Raw genomic sequence first — 23,724 nt, forward strand, 5'->3', positions numbered from 1 at the left:
GCTAACATGCTGGACAAGAAGTAAATTCTGATCTAGGTAAAATAACCTGATGAATTAAATCTGTTAGGTAAATTGAAAACAGAAGAAAGTAAACACTAGGCCATGGTTTATCACTGTAACTGGATTATTTGCATGATGGACTATATAGCTATTATAAAAGATATAATAGTGTTCACAAAGACAATCACACTACCTTTCTTTCTTTATTTTATGGGGCCAGCAGTAGGTGAGTTTACAGGGAAAAACCTAAGAAATGTATAAAGCATACTGAAAATTTGATCAAATTTTCTTATTTAACATCTCTTATTTAAAATGTTAAAAATATACTGCCATTACAGCTCCCCCACGAAAACGTTGCAAAAATATTTTAACCTATTGTGTAAAAAGACGGTCAAAAAAAGTCTTTTCATCAGCATTCCATCAGAGATGTTTTAGTCTCAAACTGTGAGTACGTTGCTACCTCTTCTCCTGCTTGTATGAGTATGATGAGGACTATTAATTGAGATTTGATCTGTGCTGGAAGCCATTCATTTAAAATGAGCATGAATAGAAGATGTGTTCACCACCTGCACTCCTGCTCTGTACAGATATAAAGGATTCTGAATAATCTGCATCTGATAAAACTGTTGACAAAAGTGGAGAGAGATAGGAGCTCTCACATAAGAAAGATTTAAAGTGTATGCTAATACAAAAATCTGGAATCAGCACAGCCGTTTTCTAAAGGTAGGTGGCGCCATTGCAGAAGTACAGATATTCCTAAATAAAAACAAGACAAGGACGATTCAAGATAAGGTGGTATTTATTAAGAGTAAACATTCACAACGTTTGAGTCAACTCTAAATGATAGATCCTATACTTTGAGTACACTTTGAACATTCATGGTACAGTAATCAAAGTAAAGCAAATCAAACACGGTTAAAGAAACGAGTCACTCGTGGCGAGTAAACAATGTTAAGGTGTTAACCCCAAAAAAACCATTAACTCCTCAAACACGTGACAGCTAAGAGATAGACTGTTTTACATGTCAGTGTATAAAAGGCAGAAGTAAAAAAATTATCAACAACTATACAATAATCTCAATTATTTACAGCTTATTTCTTGTATTCTTTTTAACAAGTATAGCATATATTTCAAATCTATGAGAGTGGCTGCACTGACAGAATTTGAGCCAGTTGTTCTCAGGAGTCCTTCAAAGATGAAGGTCCACCTTTATGTAAGCTTTTACAGTGGCTTTCCTACTTACATTCATTTCCTCGTTGTCAGCTTATGTGAGGAAGACATACAGTGCAGTGTTAAACTAGTAACATGCTGGAATGAAGCTCACTGATCAGTGAGCGTAAGCCCTCTTCCCACCTGGAATGAACACGTGTCTCACCGGCATGGGGCAGTGACGCACTTCCTGTGCATAGTCTGCCGGAAATTACAAGAAGAATAAAATGTCTTGAGCTGCGTGTCTGCTTGTGATCAGATCACCCAGAATGCTTGTTCATTCCAGGTGTAAACAGGGCCGTATTTGATATTGTGCTAGTGCAGTGTCCAGACTTCGTGGTTGTGTTGCCTCTCAGCAGACGTGGACCTAACAGGCAGCCTGAGGTGCATCTTAACTGTAGCGACTGCTGCGACTGTGACTCCTTCGCCTAGAAGAACTGCGACTGGAGGAGCGGTACGACCTGCAGGCAGAGATTACAATGAAACATTTTACCTGTCAGCCACTATAGAGACGGTGGACATCAAACGTTCAGGGCATTTAGTGGGGGAAAAAAAACGTGTCGGCACATAAACCTTAATAGCTAATATATAGTAAAACATGAAAGTGAACGAAGCAGAGACGTGCTGTAAATGCATTTTAGTGTCACACCGCAAATCTTAACGTTCTGCCACAGAATAAAAGGAAGCAAGAGGCTAAAGAGGCTGAAGTGAGACCTGGCACATTGTTAGTGTCTGTCAGGGTTTTCACCAGGGAGCAGAGAGTCTTACCGGGACCGGCGGTCTGAGCTCCTGTAGCTGTCACTTCGTCTGCGCCCTCGTCTCCTGCTCACGCTCCGACTCCTACTGGAATAGCTGTCATAGGAATCTGACCTGCTTTTACATACAGCCAGATGACAACAGACATTAGTTTGGAAATATCTACGGAAACAACATTTGATTCAACGTGGTCACAGCATGTTGGTTGTAAGCACCTATTGATGTTTACTGCAATTTATGATCTGATCAAAATTTGGTTAAACTGTAGAACAACACTAAAACAGCTCCAGTAAAAACAAAGGCAATGTCTCCTAAACCTGCTTGTTATAATATTAACATTATTTTCGGTTCTTCCTAGCAACATAGACACAGAACAATAAATCCTAGTGGAGAAAGACCCCCCCCCCCAAAAAAAAAAGAGAATTAGCATTTAATTTCATTTACTTTTGGGTGTTCAGCAGCCAAGAGATGCTGTTTATGTTCTCGTCTTTTATTGACGTCTCTGTATTGATTTCTATGTCTTCAAGCAATTATCTTTTCCAGGATTGCCACAGCGGTTATTTTTATTATGAATTAATCTGATAATGTAGAAAATAACACTTCATCCAATTAAATTTCAGAAAAAAAAAACTGACCATCACTCTTTTCTAAAACCTTTTGTAACAGTCCAAGAATCCAAGAATGATTTTAATTTTACTGTCACATGAAACAAGGAAAAGATCGAGAAGCTCTGTTGTCCAGGATTCTACTAGAAACTTTAGCAAGTATAATATATTTGTCAGTGTTTATTAAGAGTCTCACGCACCTGGACCTCCTGTGGCGATCATACGAGTGACTTCTAGAATGACTTCTACTGTACGTCCGACTGAAGAAGAAAACAAACACAGGTTTGACTTTGTTTTGGGGACATGACGGATGTTTTTGACTGAGAGTAAGAAGCAAAAGCACGACACTGAAGCCCCAGCAGAGGTTTCTTCTCCACTGGCACTAATTAGTAGTCTCATTAGATTAGGTTTTTTTTTTCTTTCTTCTATTTTTTTTAACCTTAATTTTAATTTTTTTGACCCTGGTTGTTTTAACTTACTTATTTTTTAAACTGTTTGCCCTGTAGCACTTTGAGATTGCTTTAAATGTAAAGTGCAATACAAATAAAATTGATTATTATTATTATTATTATTACCTGTGACTCCTGTAACTTCGATATGTGCTGCTGCGAGAGCGTGATCGTCCTCTCCCACGTCTCCTGCGACTCCGGCTACGGCTCCTAAAAGACAAAGATATAAATCACATTTTAGGTAGAACAAAGGGTGTGTGTTGCAGACACAGATATGGCTCCTACACTGAATCTTTAGCGTCCATCAAGTTTATCACTTCAGGGCAATCTTGATGCACTTCCAAGAAGCCTCTCCAACATTTACTAATGGTGCCTTCATGCTTTTTTAACTGAATCAAGGAGCTTTCTTTTTCTTTTACCTGGAGGAGTAGCTGGAACTGTGGGATCTACTTCTGGACCTGCTGTAGGAGTGGGACCAGCCTCTGGAGCGTGACCTGTGACTGGAAACAGAGCGGGACTTCCTAGACACGGACCTGGACTTCTTCGGGGACCGCGCGTGTGACGTTCCCTTGGACTTTCCCACAGAAGGGGATCTTTCTTCGCTAGAGCTCTCCTGGTTCCTCGGCCTCTGGTTGAGCCGCGCCGTCTTGCGAACCTCGTCGAACAGAGATCCCGGTCTCACCCGGCTTTTACTCTTGATCTCCATCCTCACCCCCTGCGCGCTGGGGTTCTGGCTCTCTTGAATTTGGATGGCTTTCACGGTGACGGGAGGCACACTGACGTTCTGCAGAGCCGACGTTCCTTTCAGCGGCTTCCATTTTAAATTAATCGCAGCAGCAGCAGGTTTGCCAGTGGTTACTTCATCTTCCAGTCCAGCATCTGTTGTTGTCGAAGTAACACCAGACTGTTTTTTGTTATGAGCTAAAGCAGTATCATTACTTGTAATATCTGAAGACTGCGAGGTAGATTTCAGGGTTGATTCAGGGGCGTTGTTATGTGCGACCGGAGGCTCAACAATTTCATCGTCATGCTCTGGGGTACAGATGTCCATATCAGCTACTGTTTCTTGCTCTTTGTTACTCAACAAGGGATCACCGCTAGTGCTGTTCCGCTTGGACGGCTCTGGTTGAGGTTCACCGCGTTTTGCATTTTTGTTGATACATTCTTTTACCCTCTGATGTCCCATTTCTTCTTCTTTAGGAGGATTCTCATGTAAACGGGTTACATTTTGGTCCTTTATCATAATACCTGCACCTGAATTCTCTTTAGCCTCCCCACCAGGACTGTGCCTCTCCCTTTTGATTTCACTTTCTTCTTCCTCCTCTCCAAACTCTAAAGGTGGCTGCCAGTGAAAAGTCTCTTTCAGCTTCTGATGTTTTCTCTTCGATTTCTTGGCCTTACTGCGATGGGAGCCCGTTTTACTCTCGCCTCTCCTCTTATGTTTACGCTTCCGTTTGGCTTTCTTCTTACTCTTGTGCTTCCCGGTCTCCGCAGACTTTTTGGGACCTTCCTCCGACTGACCTTGGACTGAGGGAGCAGTAGCTGCCTCTGATGCCTTTCTGGAAGTCTCATAGTCAGATTCTGAACTGGCTTCCCCTTCCTCTTTTTCAGATATAGCTAATGTCCTGGCTGCTAGGTTTTCAGAATCGCTTTCTGAATTCCATCCAGTAGGAGCAGACGACTTCCTGTCCTGAACTTCACTTGACTGAGCAGCCCGTTTCTGCTTTTTTAACGGGATAGCACTGTTGCTTTGGCTCACTTTATCGCTGTCACTATCCCATTCAGACCTATTAAAGCTCTCAACCGGCAATAAAATGTGATGTTTTGTCTCAGAGTCCTGTGAGCTGCCTTTCTCTTTTACTTTCTCCATAGACACACTTCTCCTTGATACACTGATATCCGGACTACGCTCACTGCCCGTCTTGTTCTCCGGTCCTGAGTGAGCATCCTGAGTGGTGAGTGAAATGCACTTATCTAAATTTTTTATTCTCTTCAGAGAGCTGTAATACTCCTTCCATTCCTTGTCTAGTGAATTCATCTTGTTGCTGCGTGTTTTCTGGGAGTTGTCAGAGTCTGATCTGCTGTAGGAGGATGATCTGCTCTTGTAATGGTGAGAGGATCTGGACCTGGACCTGGACATGGACCTGGACATGGACATACTATAACTTCTGCTCCTTGAGCGACTGTAAGAGCGACTGTTTGACCTTCTTCTGGACGACCTGCTGTGTGAGCGCCGTGCAGGTTTGAGTTCCTTGCTGCCTTCAGTGTCACCTGGTAGAGATGTTTGTGTAACTGTAGTCTGACTTTTTACCCCCAAGTTTTTACTATCAACCTTTGGTCCACTAGAGGAACTATTACTTGGAGTTACTTTAGCTTTAATCTCTTGAATATGGATGTAGGAGGGCTTCCAGGGCTTTTGGCCTGGTTTCCAGCGTGAGGGTGGAGGACTGTCACTCAGCGGGATCACAGGGACACTTTCAGGAGGCGTGACTGTTGGCAGTCTGGAGACAGGTGTGATTTTACTCTCTGGAAGCTTCTCAGCCACATTGCTCATGACATCGGGTTTGGGCTTGCTTGTTTTTCTTTTTCTTGGAGATCTGGATAAAGACCTCTTTCTGGATGGTGAAAAGGTTCTGGATCTGTACCTGGACCTAGATCTTGATCTCGATCTAGATCTTGACTGGGATTCAGAATAGGAGTGAGACCTGGATCTAGACAAAGATCGACTTCTGGACCTAGAAAGGCTTCTGGATCTCGAGTATGACCTCCCTCGAGACCTGGACCGACTGGATGAGTAGGACGTAGAGTAGGATCGTGAGTCTCTGAACGACATCGAAGACCGGCGTCTCCTTCGGGTTGATGAATGATGTGGACTTGAAAAGGATCGAGTTAGGGAACAGGATCTCCTGGTCATCTTTTCTGAAGACACTGACCTTTCACCATCTGATGGATGATGTTCTTGAGGTTTGTTTTTGGAGCTCTTCTTTTTCCCATGTTTGCTTTTTTTGGCCTTCTTCTTGTGTTTGGCTTTCTTCTTCTCCTTTTTCTTTTGGCGGCGCTGGCTGGACCTCTCAGAGCTGCGGTCTGAAGAGTGATCTTCAGACCGGGACCACGCAGAATCGCTTCTGTCGTCCCATCTGCTTGAGGAATGGTCATTCAATCTGTTAAGTCAAAAAATGTGTGAAGGAAAATAAAGTATCTCATGTTTAAAGTTAGGAAGTAACAAAGTAAAGTCATACTTGTCTCCTTTGCTCCACCTCTCGACGCTCGGGGGGTGATACATTTTGGTTTTCTTCATTTCTTCCTTCCAGTGTGGTGGAGTTTCACTGCTTCCACGCTCCTCAACAGATGCAGAGCGCGATTTGGACCTTGTGGGAGTGTGATATCGCTGCAAAAATAAAAATAAATGACTGACTTATCACCAGTTCAGCCAAAGCTAGATTTTTCTTGCAACGTTAAGGTGAGCCTACCATTGTTCCTCTGCCTTTGATTTTCCGTCCGGACTTCGACACCACTGGTTTCAGGTCAGCTGAAACTGGTGCTTCTTCTTTCACAACTCTGACATTAAAACAAGAAATTAGAGAAGATCAAATTTAAACATTAAATATGATTACTATTTATGTTTTTCAATGAGTACGCTACTATATACTTCTAAAATCACCACATAAATTAGCTCAAAACTGACATTTCCGTTTTATCTTCCTGCGATGGCATGTCCCGTCGCAGCAGGAAGCGATTCTCTGGAACGGGTGGGATTTCCTCTGGTCGAACTACAAGCTTCTCTCTTTTCCCACCCTGCTCCTTCTCTTCTTCCACCTCATCCTCTCCCTCCAGCCGCTCTCTTTTAACAGGACTGTGAGAACAGTAAACACATGCAAAACAAAATATGGTTTTGCAAAATGAGAGCATTTATGTAAGCAGGCATAAATGTGACCACAAGGATAACAATTACCTTTGCTTGGAGAACAGAATCTCAGTGCTGTTTTCCTTCTTTGATTCCCTTCTTTTCTTTTTAGGCCGTTTACTTTTTGAATGTCTCTTGTGTTTGCGATGTTTGTGCCTTTCATCTGATTCACTTTCAGATCCCATTGAAGAGGAGAACTGGGAGGACGAGTCATGGGAGTTGAGAGACGAGTCAGCAGAATGAGAGGCTCTTTTCCGCTTGCCTTGAAGCACTAAAGGAAGGAATATAACACAACAGCTGATATTAAAAGAAAATATGTTAATTTTCCAAGAATACTATGCTGATACGTTCAGGAAAACCCAAAAAACGATGTGGGAAAGTTCAAATGCCAGGAGTCCTTTTCAGGGTGGCATGACTCCGCTACAACAAAGGCTTTGTGTTATTCTTCCTGGTACATTAGAAGCAATGAAAGCAGGCCTGGCAGAGGGAGGTGGGTTGAGGCCGACTGAACTCCACCGAGATCACTTCACTGATCCTCATTAAACAGAAGATCAGGTTACACGCCCTGTGCTAATGCCAGTGGGGAAAACGCTGGCATACAAATGCCAACTTTGTACAGAATAAGCACAAAGTACAATCACAGGCAACACACATTATTCCTCACTGAAAGAAAACTAAACAGAATACAAAAGGTGCAACCTTATGTATAAATAACTGACAAACAAATTATAACATCTATTTAAGCTTTTGAATTATGTCCAAAACAACTCATGAGAATTTGTCTGTTGATCCAACGTGCTATTTCCTTTTGAATAACATTTTCTACAAGTGGTCAGCTGTTGTAGAAAAGTACTCAGGCCTTTCCAAGATGGAACACTTAGTGACCCCCTTTGTAAAATTTACATCTTCATTGGGAACAAATGAGCTGTAGGCTGTGTATCCCTTTTGGCCTTTTCATCAGATTTGCCGGGTTATGCGGTAGAGTCTGGAGTTACGTCTTAGCTACGCCGTCACTGTGCTGCAGTACTAATCTTTAGGGAAAAAGTACATCCGTTGCTAAACTTACCATCATTTGCGGACTTGGTGATCAGCTGTCCACAGTCCATCACCCTCACATCAGCATAGGGTCTGCTGGCTGAATCAGTCTTCAGCCCCTCGATCTTCTTTATCACTTCAAAGCCGGAGATGACCAAACCAAAGACGACGTGGACTCTGCACAGTAGCAGAAAACACATTTGTATCATTTAACTTCTTACTACTAGTTTCACCCAAAATAACAACAATGATCCAATCAAACACAGTTCTGATCAAGCAGATTAACTGACGCTCTCTTCATACCTGGTATTAACATGAAAAATGAGATCTGATCGCAAGCAGCTTTAAGGAGCTTTCGTAGGGACAGATGCAAAGAAAATACTTTGTCCTTGTAGCTGTTAACCAAGCAAAGCTATAGATAAATCTAACCAATTATTGGTTTTGAAAAGGCTTAAAGGCATGTGGTTAATTAGCCATGGGTTAATGTTGATGTTTCCTGAATAATGACTGTGTCTTTATTTACCTTAATTAAAGGAGATTTTTCCTTCACTGTTGAAAACAGCACAGTAGCGATACTACTGTCCTAAACTGTGTATGGACATTCCCAGAGTTATAATCTAGCAAACATCAGGCGCGAAAAAAAAGAAAAAACAAATATATGTTTCCAGTGAATTAAGAGATTTCACAGATCATTATGTCCCACAATTTGTATCAGCACACTCATAACAAATAATGTTGTTCCCGGTTGATATAGCGGTAGGTAGCAACCCATTAGAGACAGCAGCTGTTGCAATATTCAACTGCACCCCAAATGACTTTGGTGTTATTTGCATACAGAGTGCAAAACTGTGATTGGACATTGAGCGGTGTACCAGGTACATTGCCTGAAGTTATATCTAATGATATATGTAAATGAATTTTAAGCTGAGTTTTCAGTGGCTTTAACAATTAAGGAAAATATTCATAAATAAATATAAAATAAATAATAAAATGTTACGTTAATGTAGAGTTTGTCCAAACCTACCCATCAAGATGAGGAGCTGTCTTAGTTGTGCTGTTTATGGACAACCCAGCAGTTAACCAGGCGTGGAGTCAACCAGTGGTAGTGGTGTGGATCATGAAAAAAGGGAAAAAACCGGAGAAAGGAATGAGAATAAACAAATAACTTCGACAAAGTGTGGGTGCTACTGTACCGCAGGGAAAATAAAAATAAAAAATGTACAGAATTTCTATGACCACCTCATTGTTTTAAAGATATGTGATTGCAAATGAACTGTCAAAACACTTCAAATTTTAAAATGAAAACACCCAACAGCAGAGTGTGGGCAATTACATAACCATATTTTCATATAATCAAATCAAGTCATACAAAGAAAGACAGTGTATCTACAATTCCTCCATGTTTCAAGATTTGTTTTGCGATTTTAAAAGTGATGGTGACAAGCCTTTTTTTTTTTTTTTTTTAAGTGATGGAGGAATAACACGAGTCACCTCAAAGCCATTTGTGAAATATATAAGAATATTCAAAATAAACACTGTACTGTGCAGAATGCTTGCAAAAACAAACTACTGAATGATAAATACAGTCAGGAGAGAGAGAAACACAGCCTTTGAGACACATTACCTTGGAGCAGCAGGATGCTAGAGTTTCTGTAAATTTTACACAAAAACGGCAAGAGAAAAAATGTAACACATTTGTAGGTAAAAAAGAATGAATCCAATGTTTCTCTGCACTTTGAAATCTAACTGCACACAGAGAGGGGACTGCTGATGGTCACACTCAATGACTACTCTACAGTTTCACAACAGAAAAAAGGGACAGAAAGCAAAACTTTGTTCAGAATGACAGGTAAATAGTTAAATAGGTTATTTAAGCTGCAAAAAGAACAGTTTGACTGGGAGGTACTCACATGAAGAACTGTGAACCGTTGGTGTCTTTCCCGCGATTGGCCATCGACAGCAGGAAGGCTCTGTCGTGTTTGAGAGTGAAGTTCTCGTCTGTCGGAGGCACAGAAAGAGGGATCGACGTCTCAGACTGCGTTCTCTGATTAGTAGCAAGAACTCTTCGAGGACACGGATATTGATATTAATCCACTGAATCTTTCCACTGTCTCACCAACCTACCCTTCCATAAAGTCAGCTGCTTAGTACAGATTTTTTTTATTAGGCCAGTTTTTAGAGCACCAAACCAGCTGTCCAGTGCTAACGACTACTTACATTTACATTGTTCTGATGCCATTTACCAAAGAATACTACATTGGTTTCCATCAATATTAATATTACTTGGCCGTTCACTCACTGAGATGTGAAATATAACAGCAATAGTTTATCTAACCCAAAGTAAACCTTGAATTGGTTACTAAAAGGTGAAATAATCATACAAGTGTGTTTGAAGACAGAACGGGGAAAAAAAGAAAAACAGATGACACGGCTCATTGAGAAAACACGTCATTCGTATCCAAATATGACAAAACATATTTGCTCTGGAGGTCACCATCAACATAGCAGGGAGAGATTAGTAATACTTGTGTCTAAAAAGTTTTGAAAATTGGAAAAAGAAGGAGGAACACTGATATAGGAAATCCTCTGTGATGTTAAGATAAGAGAAATTCAATACATAAAACAAGAAATAGGTATTTCAGACTTATAAAATTATTAAAATAAAACAAATATCCTTATTACGTATTTGTATGCATTGAAGGCATGCTTTCCAATGCCTAAATCTTTGTTTCACTGTATCTGCATACACATCTTCTTACATCCACATTGTGTTCTTACTAATGAGAAAAGCCACCCGTCTGTTTGTGTCCTGGTAGCCATGTTCATGGCACTGTGGCTATTAATACCACATAACATTTAACATAAAATGTAACTTGAGCAGCCAAAGGCTTTGGGGGTCCTAATGGGATAGCCATATGAACGGAAAACCCGCCTCTAGAAATGTGCATCTGCGCTGCTGACTGAGGAAGGTAGTGGAGGGGGGGGCGATGTTGACATGGTGTTTCTGAGCTGTGTACATCTCTTACCTTCTCATTTTGCAAAAGACCACTCTATAAATAAGAGAATATGTTGAAAATTTTAGGCAGGAAGATCGTAGCTTTTTCAGTAAAGAGAATGCCTACTCTCCATGCTGATTTGATAAAGCCCACAACTGTTACTAAATAGAAGATAGCACTACACAATGGAAAAGTGAAGGTCAACGGAGTCATACATAGGAAAATTCACAAGAAACCCATGATTACTACAATAGGCACATGCAACATTATGCTCATGCTAAGTATTTTGATATACAGTTATTAGATATCAGTACAGACTGCTTATTGGATGAAATGATTCTCAATACCTTCAAAGTAGCCACCGTATATGGACTCTCCTCCTCTTCCATTTCCTGCAGAGAGCAACATAGTAAAACGTTATATTAAATCATAATGATAATAATAATACACGATACAGAAAAAGTGCAGTCTCATCAGGAACGCACATGGGACACATTTTTAAATGACTGCCACTTTCAGTAGTCACTAACGAAGCACCGGCACCAAAGCCATAGCACAAGTTTACCGTATGTTCACACTGATGAATAGCTTTAATCATTTTTGTGCAATTTCAATTTTGTTTGTAATGATTGCAATTAACGTTCGCCATAAAACCACGGCAAACGTCATCATTATTGAAAGCCAATTTCTACCTTAACGGCGTTAAATTCTTTTAAAACAAATCAGACAAACAATCCCTCACAGCTCTGTTCTGCTGCTTCTCATTAGTTTAAGTTAACCTGCAGTTTAAAAATGTGACACAGCGTGTACAGAGGCTAATTAAACGCCGTTCAACGTCAACTTTATTTCAAAATAAATGAGTTTGTAAGATCGTTACCTTCGGTGAAGTCGCCTCCCTGAATCATAAAGTTTTTCACAACTCTGTGAAAAGTGGAGCCTTTGTAGCACAGCTTTTTCCCTGTGATTTTCCCTGTTCCCCTTTCACCTGCAAATACATGTGTGTTAACAGAGCTCTTAGCAAACGCAACAACTTCAACAGACCTGCTACAGTACAGCGTGCAGTGGTCGCCTGGGATCGTTCTGTACGATTACGCCACTAAAGTGCTAGCTGGTGGTGAGGTTTCTGTTCCATTGTGTTCTTTGTGTAATACTGATATATAGAAAAAGAGAATAAGTCTGAGGAGATGGCGTGCGTGCCCTCTGAACTGACTAGAGTTAATTTTCTGTGCTTGTCCAACCACTGAGAGGCACACGAGAAGGAAATGTATTTTAGACCGATCACTGTTGTTGCAGTCTGTGTGATATTTCTGGGGACTTGTATGTCAGATAAAGGTGAAGGGTGTGCAGCTGTGCCATACCTACGTGGTGCAGATATGACGTAGAAGCATAAATTTAGCTTGAGAAACAGATGAACGTTGCTACATAATGATTCTTCTTACCACAGGAAAGAAAACCACTGTAAGCTATATGACTTGCTCAGGCATCCTGTAGTTAATACTCCCTTGCAGGACAGCAGAATTCATTAAAAATTCTTCCACAGGGCTTCAACTGACTGGGGATACAATATTGGAACAAAGCTATTACCCTGTGGATTCCCCTTTCCCCTGGTAAGGAAGGAGACACGAAGGCTGAGATTTAATTAGGTGTGTTGATGTGTTTAAGGTGGCATTTAGCGGAGAGGCGGCTGGCTGCTCGGGTTGCTAATCTCTTAGTAATTTGCTTCAGCAGTGTTCCAAGGGTTTGCGTTTTGATGGCGTGAACAGATCCCGCTCTGAAAGGACACAGCGAGAGAGCATCAGCAAATCGCACCGGCTAAACGGCGTGTGTGCTGCTGTGCCGTGTTGTGTTGTCCGTGTGTATGCGGATACAGGAACAGAATAACCAACCATATCCAATGTCTGCCCTTGTCAGCCTCACATTCCCATCGGCAAGGCAGGTTGAAAAATGAGAGGGAGGATCGATCTGCTGCCTGTCTGCAGATTTATGGGTATCTCTAGGCAGACCACTGCTACTACGGTACACTCTGCTCCGTGGGATGAAATATCCAGGGAGGCAAACCAGGACACCTCTAGCCATCCAGTGACGCCATCTGTCACTGAACCACTTCCACTACATATTCCTCAACATATTAAATTATCCTCGGTCATCAGTAAACCCCCACAATCTCTACCTCTAACGGAAAAATTAAAAAAATTCGGTTGTACTCCTGGGATGGCAAAAAAAAGACACATTTCATGCAACGCTATCATTTTTTTTCCAAACAGAACTACTCACCGGTGCACAAACAGAGAAAGTTTTTACTTGTCTTGGGACAAATATCCGAAAAAAGCTGAAAGACTATGCGCCCAACTACAAAACACAAAAAGAGAAACAGATCAGAAAAGAAGAATTGCTTCAGCGTGGAATATTTTTCAGGTAATACAGGACATCTTACATATTAAACCTGTGCCTTTGAAAATGAATTAATGCAGAAGAGTTTTATAGGCTTAATTAGAAAATGAAATACCCAGAGCTCACTACGCTGCACACTTTTAACTGGTTTCCGGGACATAATTACAAGAATCCTGTGGTGAAGCTCAGGCATTATAGAAACTTTTCCGTAGCTAGTAGCAAATCTGACTTTAATCTTACCAGTGTGAAGGGGATTGTTTCGTCCCTCTCAGCCAAAATATAAATCAATCAAATCAAATGCACGGTCTACTTTTACTTTCCCATTAGCTGTACAATGTACAAAAACAAACAAGTAATACTACAGTCATCCAGACATGTTAATGCCAAACCAGTCTACGGAGTATGTACTGCTGAGTGTTCCACTTTCATTTTGTTTGTCATGAAAAACAATCTAAAACTACCAAAGCTACAAGAACAAAACACATGGACACAATTTAGGCATCTTTAAATGACCAGTTTACACGAATAACCAATCCCCCTGCGTGAAAATTCATAAGGAATTCCCTTACCTGGCTCCCGGTTGAGCTCAACATCAAAGTAACACTGAGGGCGGTCTTTCACCCCCATTCTGATCCAGGTGACCTGAAATGTTTAAAGAGAACAAGAAACCCTAAGTAAGGAAAATACTCCAGCTGTTTTCTCTTAAAGCAGCAGTAACCCAGCTTTCATATGTCGGTTTAAGCATTGGAAGCTACAGCATATTGAGAAGAGTGTGCAGGAAAACTGAGTGGAGACTAAATGACAGCAACGGAGGAAGAAGCTGAAAGGGGAGGAGACAGTATCGGCAGGGCGGAGAGTGAAGCGTGTGGGAAATTTACTGGCTATGTAAATCCAAGCAGAGTACACAACTACTTCCTCACTGTACATGTTTAACCGTGCTTTCACTATCTTCCAGTGGACAGCAGTTTGTTACGGAAACGTCAGAGCTGCGATCAAGCCAGATCAATGACACAGAATTGTCAATTAGCCGGTGTAGCAAAGAAAGAAAACACTATCAATTGCACGGTACTGACCTTTTCTACTGAGAATATTTTCAATGCATATTAAATGTCATTAAAGCATCCTTAGTCACTTCTAAAATACATGAAAATGCTTGGACTGTCAGCAGTCTGTGTGGGTGACTCCCATATTAGACGTAATGAAATATCGACCGACTTGTCAAACTGATTTTTATTTGTAATGTAAGGAAGCAGGGCTTTTCAGAAATCTTTCAGCAATTGAAATTTAAAAAAAGTGGGCAGGCATTCACAATTTATCAGCTCTCTCAGTGAATATACTGTATGTTTTTGGGGGAAGTGTTAACAGCATAAACAGCGGTCTTACAAGTGGAATAAACGGATTAGTGCACTCAGCCTCACTTTAGGCCACTCAAAGCAGCGCACCAAAAAAGAAAAACATCCAGCTTTCGCTCGATGAAAACAATTATCGAACGACGGTAATGCACCATGAAAGAGCATGCTCAGACAATACTGTCAGAAGGACGACACACCCGCAACCTAATTTAGCAACAGCTGCCTTCTGTGTGTAGACGCTATGATACGGTCCTTCTAGTATAATGGTACAGAGTTAGGGATAAGATATCTTCCAAAATATGATCTGGTGTATTAAATAAAAGCTCATTTAATGAATGTGCAATCACCTTAGTCCATTTACACTTTAACTCTTTCCATGTACAGTCACTTGCAAGGTCCTTAGGTACACTAGTTTAAGTGAATGCACTCTAATATAACAGTCCTAGATTAAATCTTGGCTTCATGAAGGTGGTTTGTTGGACTACTGAAGTGTATTGTACTGACACGTTTCTCATCTTAGTCAGTGGGCTAGGCTAAATAATAGAAACACTCGTGTTAAATTCAATACAGTTTAACAGTAAGACGAATTACATCCTCAAAAATTGATCAACACAAACTAAACATTATGATGTGATCATTAAGGGGACTTTAGTGCAGGAGTATTACACTGTAATGCATCGATTTACACTAATGTACCTAATGAACTGGAAAGTAAGTGTACATTAGATTTTGTAACACACCAAGTAAACGCATAAACATTAACACGGTTGAGTCTATATATGGCATAGAGGTACAGAGGTAAAAAAGCAGCTGGGATTACAGTGCAGCTAAACTGATCTCAATGGATTAGTTTATGCTAACGTTAACCTTGCAAATCACCAAAAGAGAACTGCACTGTATTCACAGCATTACTCATATCAAGTTGACCTCGACCGTGTTTGAGTCGCTGATAATGGTGTTGTCAGGCTGTAAGTCGCGCCTGCTAAATATAGACGACAATAACGACCCTTCAGCTGCAAGAAGAAGCCCCACAGCTTTTACTTTTCAAGTTGTCGCTTGTTTCGTGGGATCATATAGCGGTGCTAGCTAAATAACCAACGTGTTAATGATAACGGAATATTAAAAGTAATCAAAATATAAATGTAACAGACCAGAACTGGTGTCAACCCAAACTCCTCAGTGTTTAGTCGACGTTTTTGTAGCCTACAAATGTCCTCACTGACGACTTGTATAAGCTAACTGTTACGACGACAAACATTTAACTTGTGATTTGATTAAGTCGAAAGCCGACAAATGACTGCTTCGGGTTTAAGCCATGCTGAGAGAACAACACAACAGCAAACGTCCACAGGCTAAATGGCTAACAACAGTTACATTACCGCAAACGTTTGCGCTTCCAAAATGGTTGTGCTAACAGCTAAAAGCTAGCTAAAGTTAGCTGAGGATTTTAGATTTCTCTCCGCTCCAGTGCCTCTTACTATTAAAATAATTCTACTTTCCATCAAACAGCGTAAGTTACATAACTTACCTGTGTACAGTAGCTAGCCAGATAATTAGCTAGTCACTGACGGTCAGCAGTTGGCATATGCTAACTTCCCTGTTAGGTGAAGCGAAGGGCTGCTCTACCGCGAGAACGCGAGTCCGGTTCTCGTCTAGTTTTGTCCCTCCCGAGTTTCCATAGAAGATTTGTTGTGGTTTTGTTGTACCAGGAAGCATATTTCAAGTTAGCTTGCAGGGTAATTTAGATTTAACGCCCTGCGCTGTAACAGGTTATTTCGATTCCCTATATTGATCGTCGGGCCCACTCGTGACACAAACGTGAAGCTGGGGCTGGCTGGTGTGTTTGTTTGGTATCATGCTATAGTAAGCTAACATACTGTAGCTTAGTAGCAAGGTGCAGCATGAAACCCACGATAATGAGGTAAGGTGCAACGGCATGTTACTACGAGTGTTTAATTTACCTCAAAATAAATGATCACTGATTTCCGTTTGGCGCTCAAAGAAGGAAACAGAACTGTTTACAAACATGCGCAGTTAAAATTTCTTGTACGCCAGCTTAACACAATCCAAAACAACAGTACAATGTTCAGTACTACGAGTTACAAAGGTGGTTATTGAACTTAAGTCTCCTTTTGGAGATTGGACTACTAAAAAAAACCCTAACCCTACTAAAATATGTTTTAATGCGCATATTTGTTAAATTACACTTAAAGTTACCCATACTTCACTTATAGCAATATTGTGTGAGCTACGTTTTGTTTACCAACCTTACAACTACTCTTTCCCAGCTGATTATTTTTCCACTTTCTAGATTTGGTAATGTAATTTTAATATTTTTCCAGTATGATTTAGTAAAAAGTCACTATTAAATATCATTATATAGTATTAGAAACACATGTCTGTCTTAACAATATCTGAGTGCTAAACGCTCCTGTAGAAAGGGTTTATTGTACTGCTGTTGTTTTCGACTGTAACTGAGTGACTCTTAATATAGTCATGATCTGATCCTGTTTTCTACCCCACGTAGGCAGTGTGTTCTTCACGGACCCAGTGGATCATGTCTCTGATCCTGTTCGCCTTCGTGGTCCGGGTCAGGGATGGACTCCCCCTGTCTGCCTCCACAGACTTTGAACACAACCGAGAGCTCCAGGAGAGGAAGCAACAGCTCAGGACCGTCAGCAAGGCACTGGCCCGCTTGCCTGACAGAGGGACCGTTAAGGGCCAGGAGCTCAACATATAGTAAGCAAAGCAGCCCGACTCATTTCGCCTTCTGTAAAAACAAACCCTCGCCGGGTGTGTGCTTGATTTTGTGATGCAGAAGATAGACGCAGGGGCATCCATGTCACACTGCGTCAGGCTGTTTGTTTACTAAACACCTTTTCTCCTCTCACCTGTTCAGCTTCGTCTCTTCAGAGGGTGTATCCTACATGACCGTGTGCCACTGCAGCCTCCCTGTTGCTAAGGCCTTCTGCTTCCTGGAAGATCTGCGCTGGGAATTCTCAGCATGCTTCAATAGCACTGTCGTTGCCTTGGCAGCCAGGCCATATCCATTTTTGGAATTTGGTGAGGGAAGAGAAATTGTGGCATATTGGTTTGATGATCTGGCAGTGCAAAGGATTTTGCTTGGAATTAAGATCCATCGTGTTGAGTGATAAACATTCCCATGTAAATAACAATTAAAAAATGTATTAATCCAAATCTGCAACTTTCTGCCAATTGACAGACGGCACTATTCAGAAGTTGAAGCAGCAGTACAACCAGAGCGGCGGTCCAGCCTTAGAGGTGACTTTGGCGGAAGTCCAGGAGGATCTGAGAATCCATCCACCACAAGTAATTAACTTGGACGAGGTGGAGATAAATAATGGCCTTGCAAATGGGCACATGGAACAAAGTCCTGGATCTGGTAAGACATGCAGAATTTACAGTATATATACAGTAAAGTATAACGATGGTATTTAGAGATTGATCTCTTTCATGCTCTGCTACTCCAAAAATGAGAAATAAAATGTTTGCCAAATATTTGCCATGGCACTTCCTTTCATTTACCAGGTCAAAATCAGAGACTTGAACCAGTCACGGCACCGGGCATCCTTTCTCTCGTCCTTAATATCATGTGTGCGTCTTTGAATGTGATCCGTGGTGTGCACCTCATAGAGTACACATTCCAGGTATTGCCAGCTCTTGAATTTGATCACAAACATTTCAAATAATAATAACAATAATGACAGTAAGTTTACTTATTTCCCATTTCGCAGGATGATTATGAAGGCATTTGGAATGTTGTTGCATTTCTTCTGGCATTTGTCTGCTGTGCCCTTCAGGTAAACAACAGCTCACATCCTAACACAACTGTTTATTGCAAACGGAAACGAGCTCATTTGGAAGTCTTTCTGTCACTCCACAGTGCCACCTCTACCTGTTTCACTCACCCCATAAGAAACTGAAGTCCGTTATTCTGTTGGGTGTGATCGTCCTATGCAACTTGTACCTGCTCGGCATGAGGAACGCATGGCAACTTGTTTTCCACATTTCTGTGGCATCCCTTGCCACCCTCCTCATCTTCACTCGCAAACTCCAAGACAGAACCAATGACTGCGGGGTTTGAGGGACACGGGAAGGTTTAAGGTGCTGCACAGGGAAGTAAATGGCTTGATATAGACAAGTAGCGAAGATGGCGCGTGGATGTTTAACAAAAAATATTAATGAAGTTTGAGCCGTCACGGAACATTATATTCACAGGTTCAGATTTTCTTGTATACAATACATATTTGCACTTTGTGTAGATTGTGTTCAAGACTTAAAGGAGAATACAGGTGAAATGGAGATATTTCTGGTAAACGCACAGGAAGAAGTACAACAAAAATGTCTTCACACTCCATCAAACCAGTGTTTTGCAAAAAGCTTTTAAAGGCGGTGAAGGAGTTTTTTTAGTCAGAGTTGCCGACCAAAGTTTTTCAAGTAGAAATAATCATATCCTAATGTTGAAGCTACTTACAGGTTTGTAACTAATATGAATGTCATTTGTATTTTTTCCTTCTACCATATGCCATTGATTATCTTTGCATGAAAAATGGATTTAATCATGCTTTTAATATAGCTAAACGTGACTCCACAGATAATCTGCTAGTCAATGTTGCACTCGTAGGAGTGTGATACTTAAATTAGTTAGTGTAGGCTGAATAAATATGAGTGAAATCTGAGAACAGGGGCAAAATGCAAGTTTTTTTTAAGTTTGTTTGTTAATTTTTCACTTTTCAGGTTTTCTTTTAAAAAACCGTAGTGGTAAATTCGTAGTGGTAAATGTAAAGCAGTTGATCAGTTTGTGAAGCATAGATTCACCAGAAAGTGCTCAGCTACTCATCGCAAACATTCAGATCTAAGGGCTCCGTTATTTGATTACTTCACACTCTATTTTTAGAGGAGGATATCAGTTTTGTGCTCATGTTATCATTGAACAACCTACTATCTTAATGTTTTTTTGTTTGCTTGTTATTTTTTTAATTTTACTGCAAATTTATATTTAAGTTCCGTCTTCTTCTGCTTATCTCTGCATTGTGAAAATGCAAACCAAGAGAAGTATGAAAGCACTGATTTGATGGTTCAATAGGAATTTGTTGAACAACTGCACTATCACGTTTAGTTTGTGAGGGTTAGGGGAATTGTTCTTGAATGTTTTGCATATTGGGTTTAGCCTAAATTATATTTATATCCTGTTTTATGATTACTGGTTGACTTTTTTTTTTTTTTTTTTTAATTCCCTCTTTTTTGGCTATGTTTGAACATAATCGCGATAGTGCTGCTAAATAGGTAGACTGAGTATAATTCTCCTTTTAGTAAAGTTTTCCACACTCGGTTTGTAATAGTGAAAACCTGCGCTCCGTGTTCGTTAAGCGATTGAAGTAAATTTTATAGTGTTAGTCAGACGTGTAGCATCGTGGCTACTGTTGGAATTCTGTAAAATCCATCATTCCTTTTATTAATATTCTGTCCCTTGTTTGACAGAGAGTGATTGGGTATTTTAAAGAAAATCAAAAGGTCGCATCTCATCTGACAATCCAGATGTCATTTACTGTAATGAACCCTCAATTAGGAAAGAACACCATTCGTTTTAAGCTGCAGTCGACACGTGTGGTGCCTCCAGATTTTATCATCGGGGATGATCTGAAATATCCAAACAAGTTAAATGAGCGAAACTTTATTAATATGCACTGTGCTGCATGGTATTTCCTGTGCAGGGTATTGGTGATGCTGCAATATTTTTGATACAAGGGAGGTTTTACTGACAACAAGCGTACATGTAACTACACTGCAGACCAAACGAATGGTTAAAAAAAAAGATGGAATTCGTGTGGGTGATATTTTAGCTCCTGAAATGAAAATGAACGATAATTGTGTTTACTATGAAGGTTTTTAACATACAGCAGAGACTGCACTACACAACTGAAACATGTGGGAGCCTTGTATTTCTCTGTTTGCGTCGTATCAAAAACTCTAAACTGAAAACAGATTCACTGATACTATATGCTGTTTCCTGAAAAGTTTCTCTTGTTTAATACAAAGCAAATTTATTTGTATCTAATTTGATGGTTTTCAGTCTGTTTATAATCATGGGAAGAGTAGTAACCTGGTCATTCATTGTAACTGCCAAAAAACAAACACTGGTTATTACAAGGCTTTACTTTTTCCTTCTGTGGTAAAACTGACATTTCATTAATAAATAGTGTCTTTTTTCTATTTGTTGGAGTGTGATTTGACAGAATAACTTCCGTCTAGACGAGAAATGTGTTTCAACCCACACCCAAATCAAAATCAATTAGACCTGGGAATTAAATTCTGTAAATGAAAGCAAATTTGAATTTATCATTGTATTTTCCAGAGTTTCCACAAGATGGCGCCCTTTCATAATATTGAAGTTTGGTGCTTCCGTAGGCCAAGCAAACATAAAAAGACATTCATTTTACATCCTTGCACAGAATAAAGCCTGATGGGAAAGGGCTGGAACCAAATGTAGAGAATAACATAATTTATACTAACATTTAATCTGGAAATGGTCCATTTCTTACCAAATAATTGCTGCTGTAATTGAAATAATGTTACACTGTAGTTTAAACAGTTGGTACATTTAATACCTTATTAAGTTTCAGTCATCTCAGACTCTTCCTTAATGACAGACCAAATAGTTTTTATATAGATTAAAGTTTAGATTTATTTACAAACTGCTAATTTTCACCAGAAAACCAGTTAATGGTATCAGCGTCTATCTGGGATAAACCAGTTTCTTTTGGTCAATATTTTTAATAGGTGTTTTAAAATGGAGGTGACTCTACACTGAAAGCCTGACATGGGCTTTGATAAAAGTTACAGTAAAGAAAAAAGAAAAAAAAAAGCAGCTCTTCACAGTGTGTGGTACGGATGCATTCATGTTGAATTTCCTTCGGGATCAATAAAGTATCTATCTATCTATGTTAGGTACTTTCATTTGTTGCCTCATCGTCATAATTAAGCCTTTATTCAGCTAAAGATGCAGGACTTGAGGTTGATGAATAAAACTAGAGTGCTTGTACATGTGTGTTCTTTTCTTTTGATGCTCTAAGCCTTAAAGTCATTTAGCCTCACTGCAAGGTTCTCCACTCCAGAGTATTATATAGATAATACACTTTCAAGCCTCCTTACATCAAAACAGTTCCGCCCATGCTGAGACATGCATTGACCTTTAACAACCAATGACGTGAACCTACAGTATATCACTCAGGACTTCAAGCAAAGCCACAAATAAGCTTCTGTTTAATATCTGGAAGAATACCATAAAACCGTCTCATAAGTATGACATATTGTCTCTGTTGCCACTTTTATTTTTTGTCGATAGTTTACAGATACTGCAGTAATTCTAAAGCATTTAGTGTTTGTCAGCCCGTTTGTGCACAATGAGGGAATTTTTAGGTTGCAAGAACTAAATGTCCCTCTGAGCTGGTTGTGCCATTGTAATTCTGCGCTGCCATCACTACAGCTACACTGCATCTAAATGAAATGATCAGAGGATCAGATTTGATCCTCATTTGCAAGGATTAACCTGTTTTATCCTAATTGGCAGAAGCTCCTGCTGTCTAGAAGAGGCCCTCTCTCCACTAACAAATTTAGCAGCATGAGTCGTCTTGCTGAATGTTTATGGCTCACATTTCTCTCCTCTGCTCCTGGTACCTTTGCACCAGAACAGCAGCTTTTGTTTTTCAAAATGTTTGCATAATCAGCTCCAGCAAACCACTGTCAAAGATGATTTAATCTTGCTTTAAATACCATCCTCACTGAATTGTAATAGTCTCGGCTCTTAATATCCAGCAAATGTGAAGGTTATTGTTACCCACACATACACTGAGCTATTTTCTGGCTCTATGTTTTTTACTGTCACAGACTCACAGCTGCTGACTTTTTAAAAAAATCTGCTTCCTTGTCACTTCAAGTATTGCAGAGTAAGAAAATCAAGCTGCAGGTTGACGGTAGAGCTGACACTATAATAAAATCTTACATAATTTTACATGAGAGAGACTAGATCTGGATAAATAATTCCCAACCAGGAATACTCTGTGCCAGTTGTGCCAATTAAAAAGAAATAAATGAAAATTGAATTTAAAAAATTCACACACCATGTTCACACTTCATAAAAGTGGGAACAAATTGAACCACCCAGTGTCAAAGTAGCTTAAAGGACCAGCGTGTCGTATTTAGTGCCATCTAGAGGTGATGTTGCAAATTGCAACCAGATAAATGCTCTTCCCTTTCCGACTTTGTGAGAGAACCTATGGTGGCCGACACTTCAACAAGAAAACATGACATGATAAATGTTTCTCATTTAAACTACTGGGGCTCAAAGAGAGGTACATTTGGGGTTGGTTTTTAAGTGTCTTTGTGTGCAAATGATTTTGATTCTGCTGTGGTCACATGAGTTTTATCTTAATATAATTTGTCAGCCGGGGAAGTTAATACATATCCATAGACAGCTTTGCTCTTTTTTTTTTATAGCTTGTTTAAAGCATATTTTGGTTCACAGTAGTCATGACTTTGTCTGTGGTCATGTGTGTCTGTGTGTGATGACTATGCTTCAAGAAACAGAATGTATACAGTCCACCTTGTGCTTCACCTGCTCCACACAGCTTCCCATATTGGGAAAGTCCTGGCTCCCACCAGGCGAGATGTTAAACCATTGCAAAACAATCGACAATGTGACTGGTTGCTATGTCCGTTTTAATATTAGTCTAAATAGTTATCTAAATGTAACAAACAAATGAATTATCACTAAGATAATGAGACACTGTTCAAATAATTAATAGATACTCAAACTCAAATCTTCATTTCACCAATGCTTAATAGTATGTACTTTCACCTGATAAAAGAAATCAGGTGAAAGTACATACTATTAAGCATTGGTGAAATGAAGATTAGTTTAAAGCAATAGACAAGGTAAAAGTAAAAGACAGATTTATTGAAATAGATGTGCAAAAACGAGCAGATAAATTAATGTTTGTCTCAGGG

The 23,724-nt window shown here is 40.0% G+C and overlaps 2 protein-coding genes across 8 annotated transcripts; one reads left to right on the forward strand and one right to left on the reverse strand.

The window, feature by feature from the left end:
* Positions 1–781: 781 nt before the first annotated feature.
* Positions 782–16,343, reverse strand: nktr (natural killer cell triggering receptor). 7 transcript variants are annotated; one of them, XM_084566331.1, is made up of 17 exons: positions 16,226–16,343; positions 13,915–13,987; positions 13,229–13,303; positions 11,832–11,939; positions 11,302–11,346; positions 9,869–9,956; positions 8,983–9,012; positions 7,990–8,135; positions 6,972–7,194; positions 6,705–6,872; positions 6,490–6,577; positions 6,259–6,407; positions 3,439–6,156; positions 3,146–3,229; positions 2,771–2,830; positions 1,978–2,079; positions 782–1,670 (listed from the first exon to the last, which is right to left on the reverse strand). In XM_084566331.1, the coding sequence occupies exons 2-17, from the start codon at positions 13,970–13,972 to the stop codon at positions 1,601–1,603; spliced, it is 4,212 nt and encodes a 1,403-aa protein (XP_084422457.1). In that variant the 5' UTR covers positions 13,973–13,987; positions 16,226–16,343; the 3' UTR covers positions 782–1,600. The 7 variants fall into 7 exon arrangements, with proteins under 7 accessions (XP_084422457.1, XP_084422455.1, XP_084422456.1 ...); XM_084566329.1 differs by having other exon boundaries at positions 3,439–6,180; XM_084566330.1 differs by lacking the exon at positions 16,226–16,343 and adding an exon at positions 16,077–16,154 and having other exon boundaries at positions 3,439–6,180.
* On the forward strand, positions 16,338–22,569 carry sec22c (SEC22 homolog C, vesicle trafficking protein). Its single transcript, XM_084566336.1, has 7 exons — positions 16,338–16,618; positions 17,225–17,436; positions 17,597–17,760; positions 17,921–18,100; positions 18,247–18,365; positions 18,453–18,518; positions 18,602–22,569. The coding sequence occupies exons 2-7, from the start codon at positions 17,255–17,257 to the stop codon at positions 18,800–18,802; spliced, it is 912 nt and encodes a 303-aa protein (XP_084422462.1). The 5' UTR covers positions 16,338–16,618; positions 17,225–17,254; the 3' UTR covers positions 18,803–22,569.
* The last annotated feature ends 1,155 nt before the right edge of the window (positions 22,570–23,724 follow it).

The sequence above is a fragment of the Chelon labrosus genome, assembly GCF_963514085.1.
Source record: "Chelon labrosus genome assembly, chromosome: 18".
Classification (NCBI taxonomy): Eukaryota; Metazoa; Chordata; class Actinopteri; order Mugiliformes; family Mugilidae; genus Chelon; species Chelon labrosus.

What these genes read in the sequence shown, in the direction of transcription:
- nktr (XM_084566329.1), bottom strand. Translation starts at nt 13,972, where the DNA reads ATGGGGGTGAAAGACCGCCCTCAGTGTTACTTTGATGTTGAGCTCAAC. An exon ending in TGAGCTCAACCGGGAGCCAG is followed by an intron (nt 13,304 to 13,914) that starts GTAAGGGAATTC and finishes TGTGTTTTGTAG; the next exon opens with TTGGGCGCATAGTCTTTCAG. An exon ending in ACAGCTCCTCATCTTGATGG is followed by an intron (nt 8,136 to 8,982) that starts GTAGGTTTGGAC and finishes GCTACTGTGCAG; the next exon opens with AGTCCACGTCGTCTTTGGTT.
- sec22c (XM_084566336.1), top strand. Translation starts at nt 17,255, where the DNA reads ATGTCTCTGATCCTGTTCGCCTTCGTGGTCCGGGTCAGGGATGGACTC. An exon ending in GGCCAGGAGCTCAACATATA is followed by an intron (nt 17,437 to 17,596) that starts GTAAGCAAAGCA and finishes TCACCTGTTCAG; the next exon opens with CTTCGTCTCTTCAGAGGGTG. An exon ending in TTGTCTGCTGTGCCCTTCAG is followed by an intron (nt 18,519 to 18,601) that starts GTAAACAACAGC and finishes GTCACTCCACAG; the next exon opens with TGCCACCTCTACCTGTTTCA.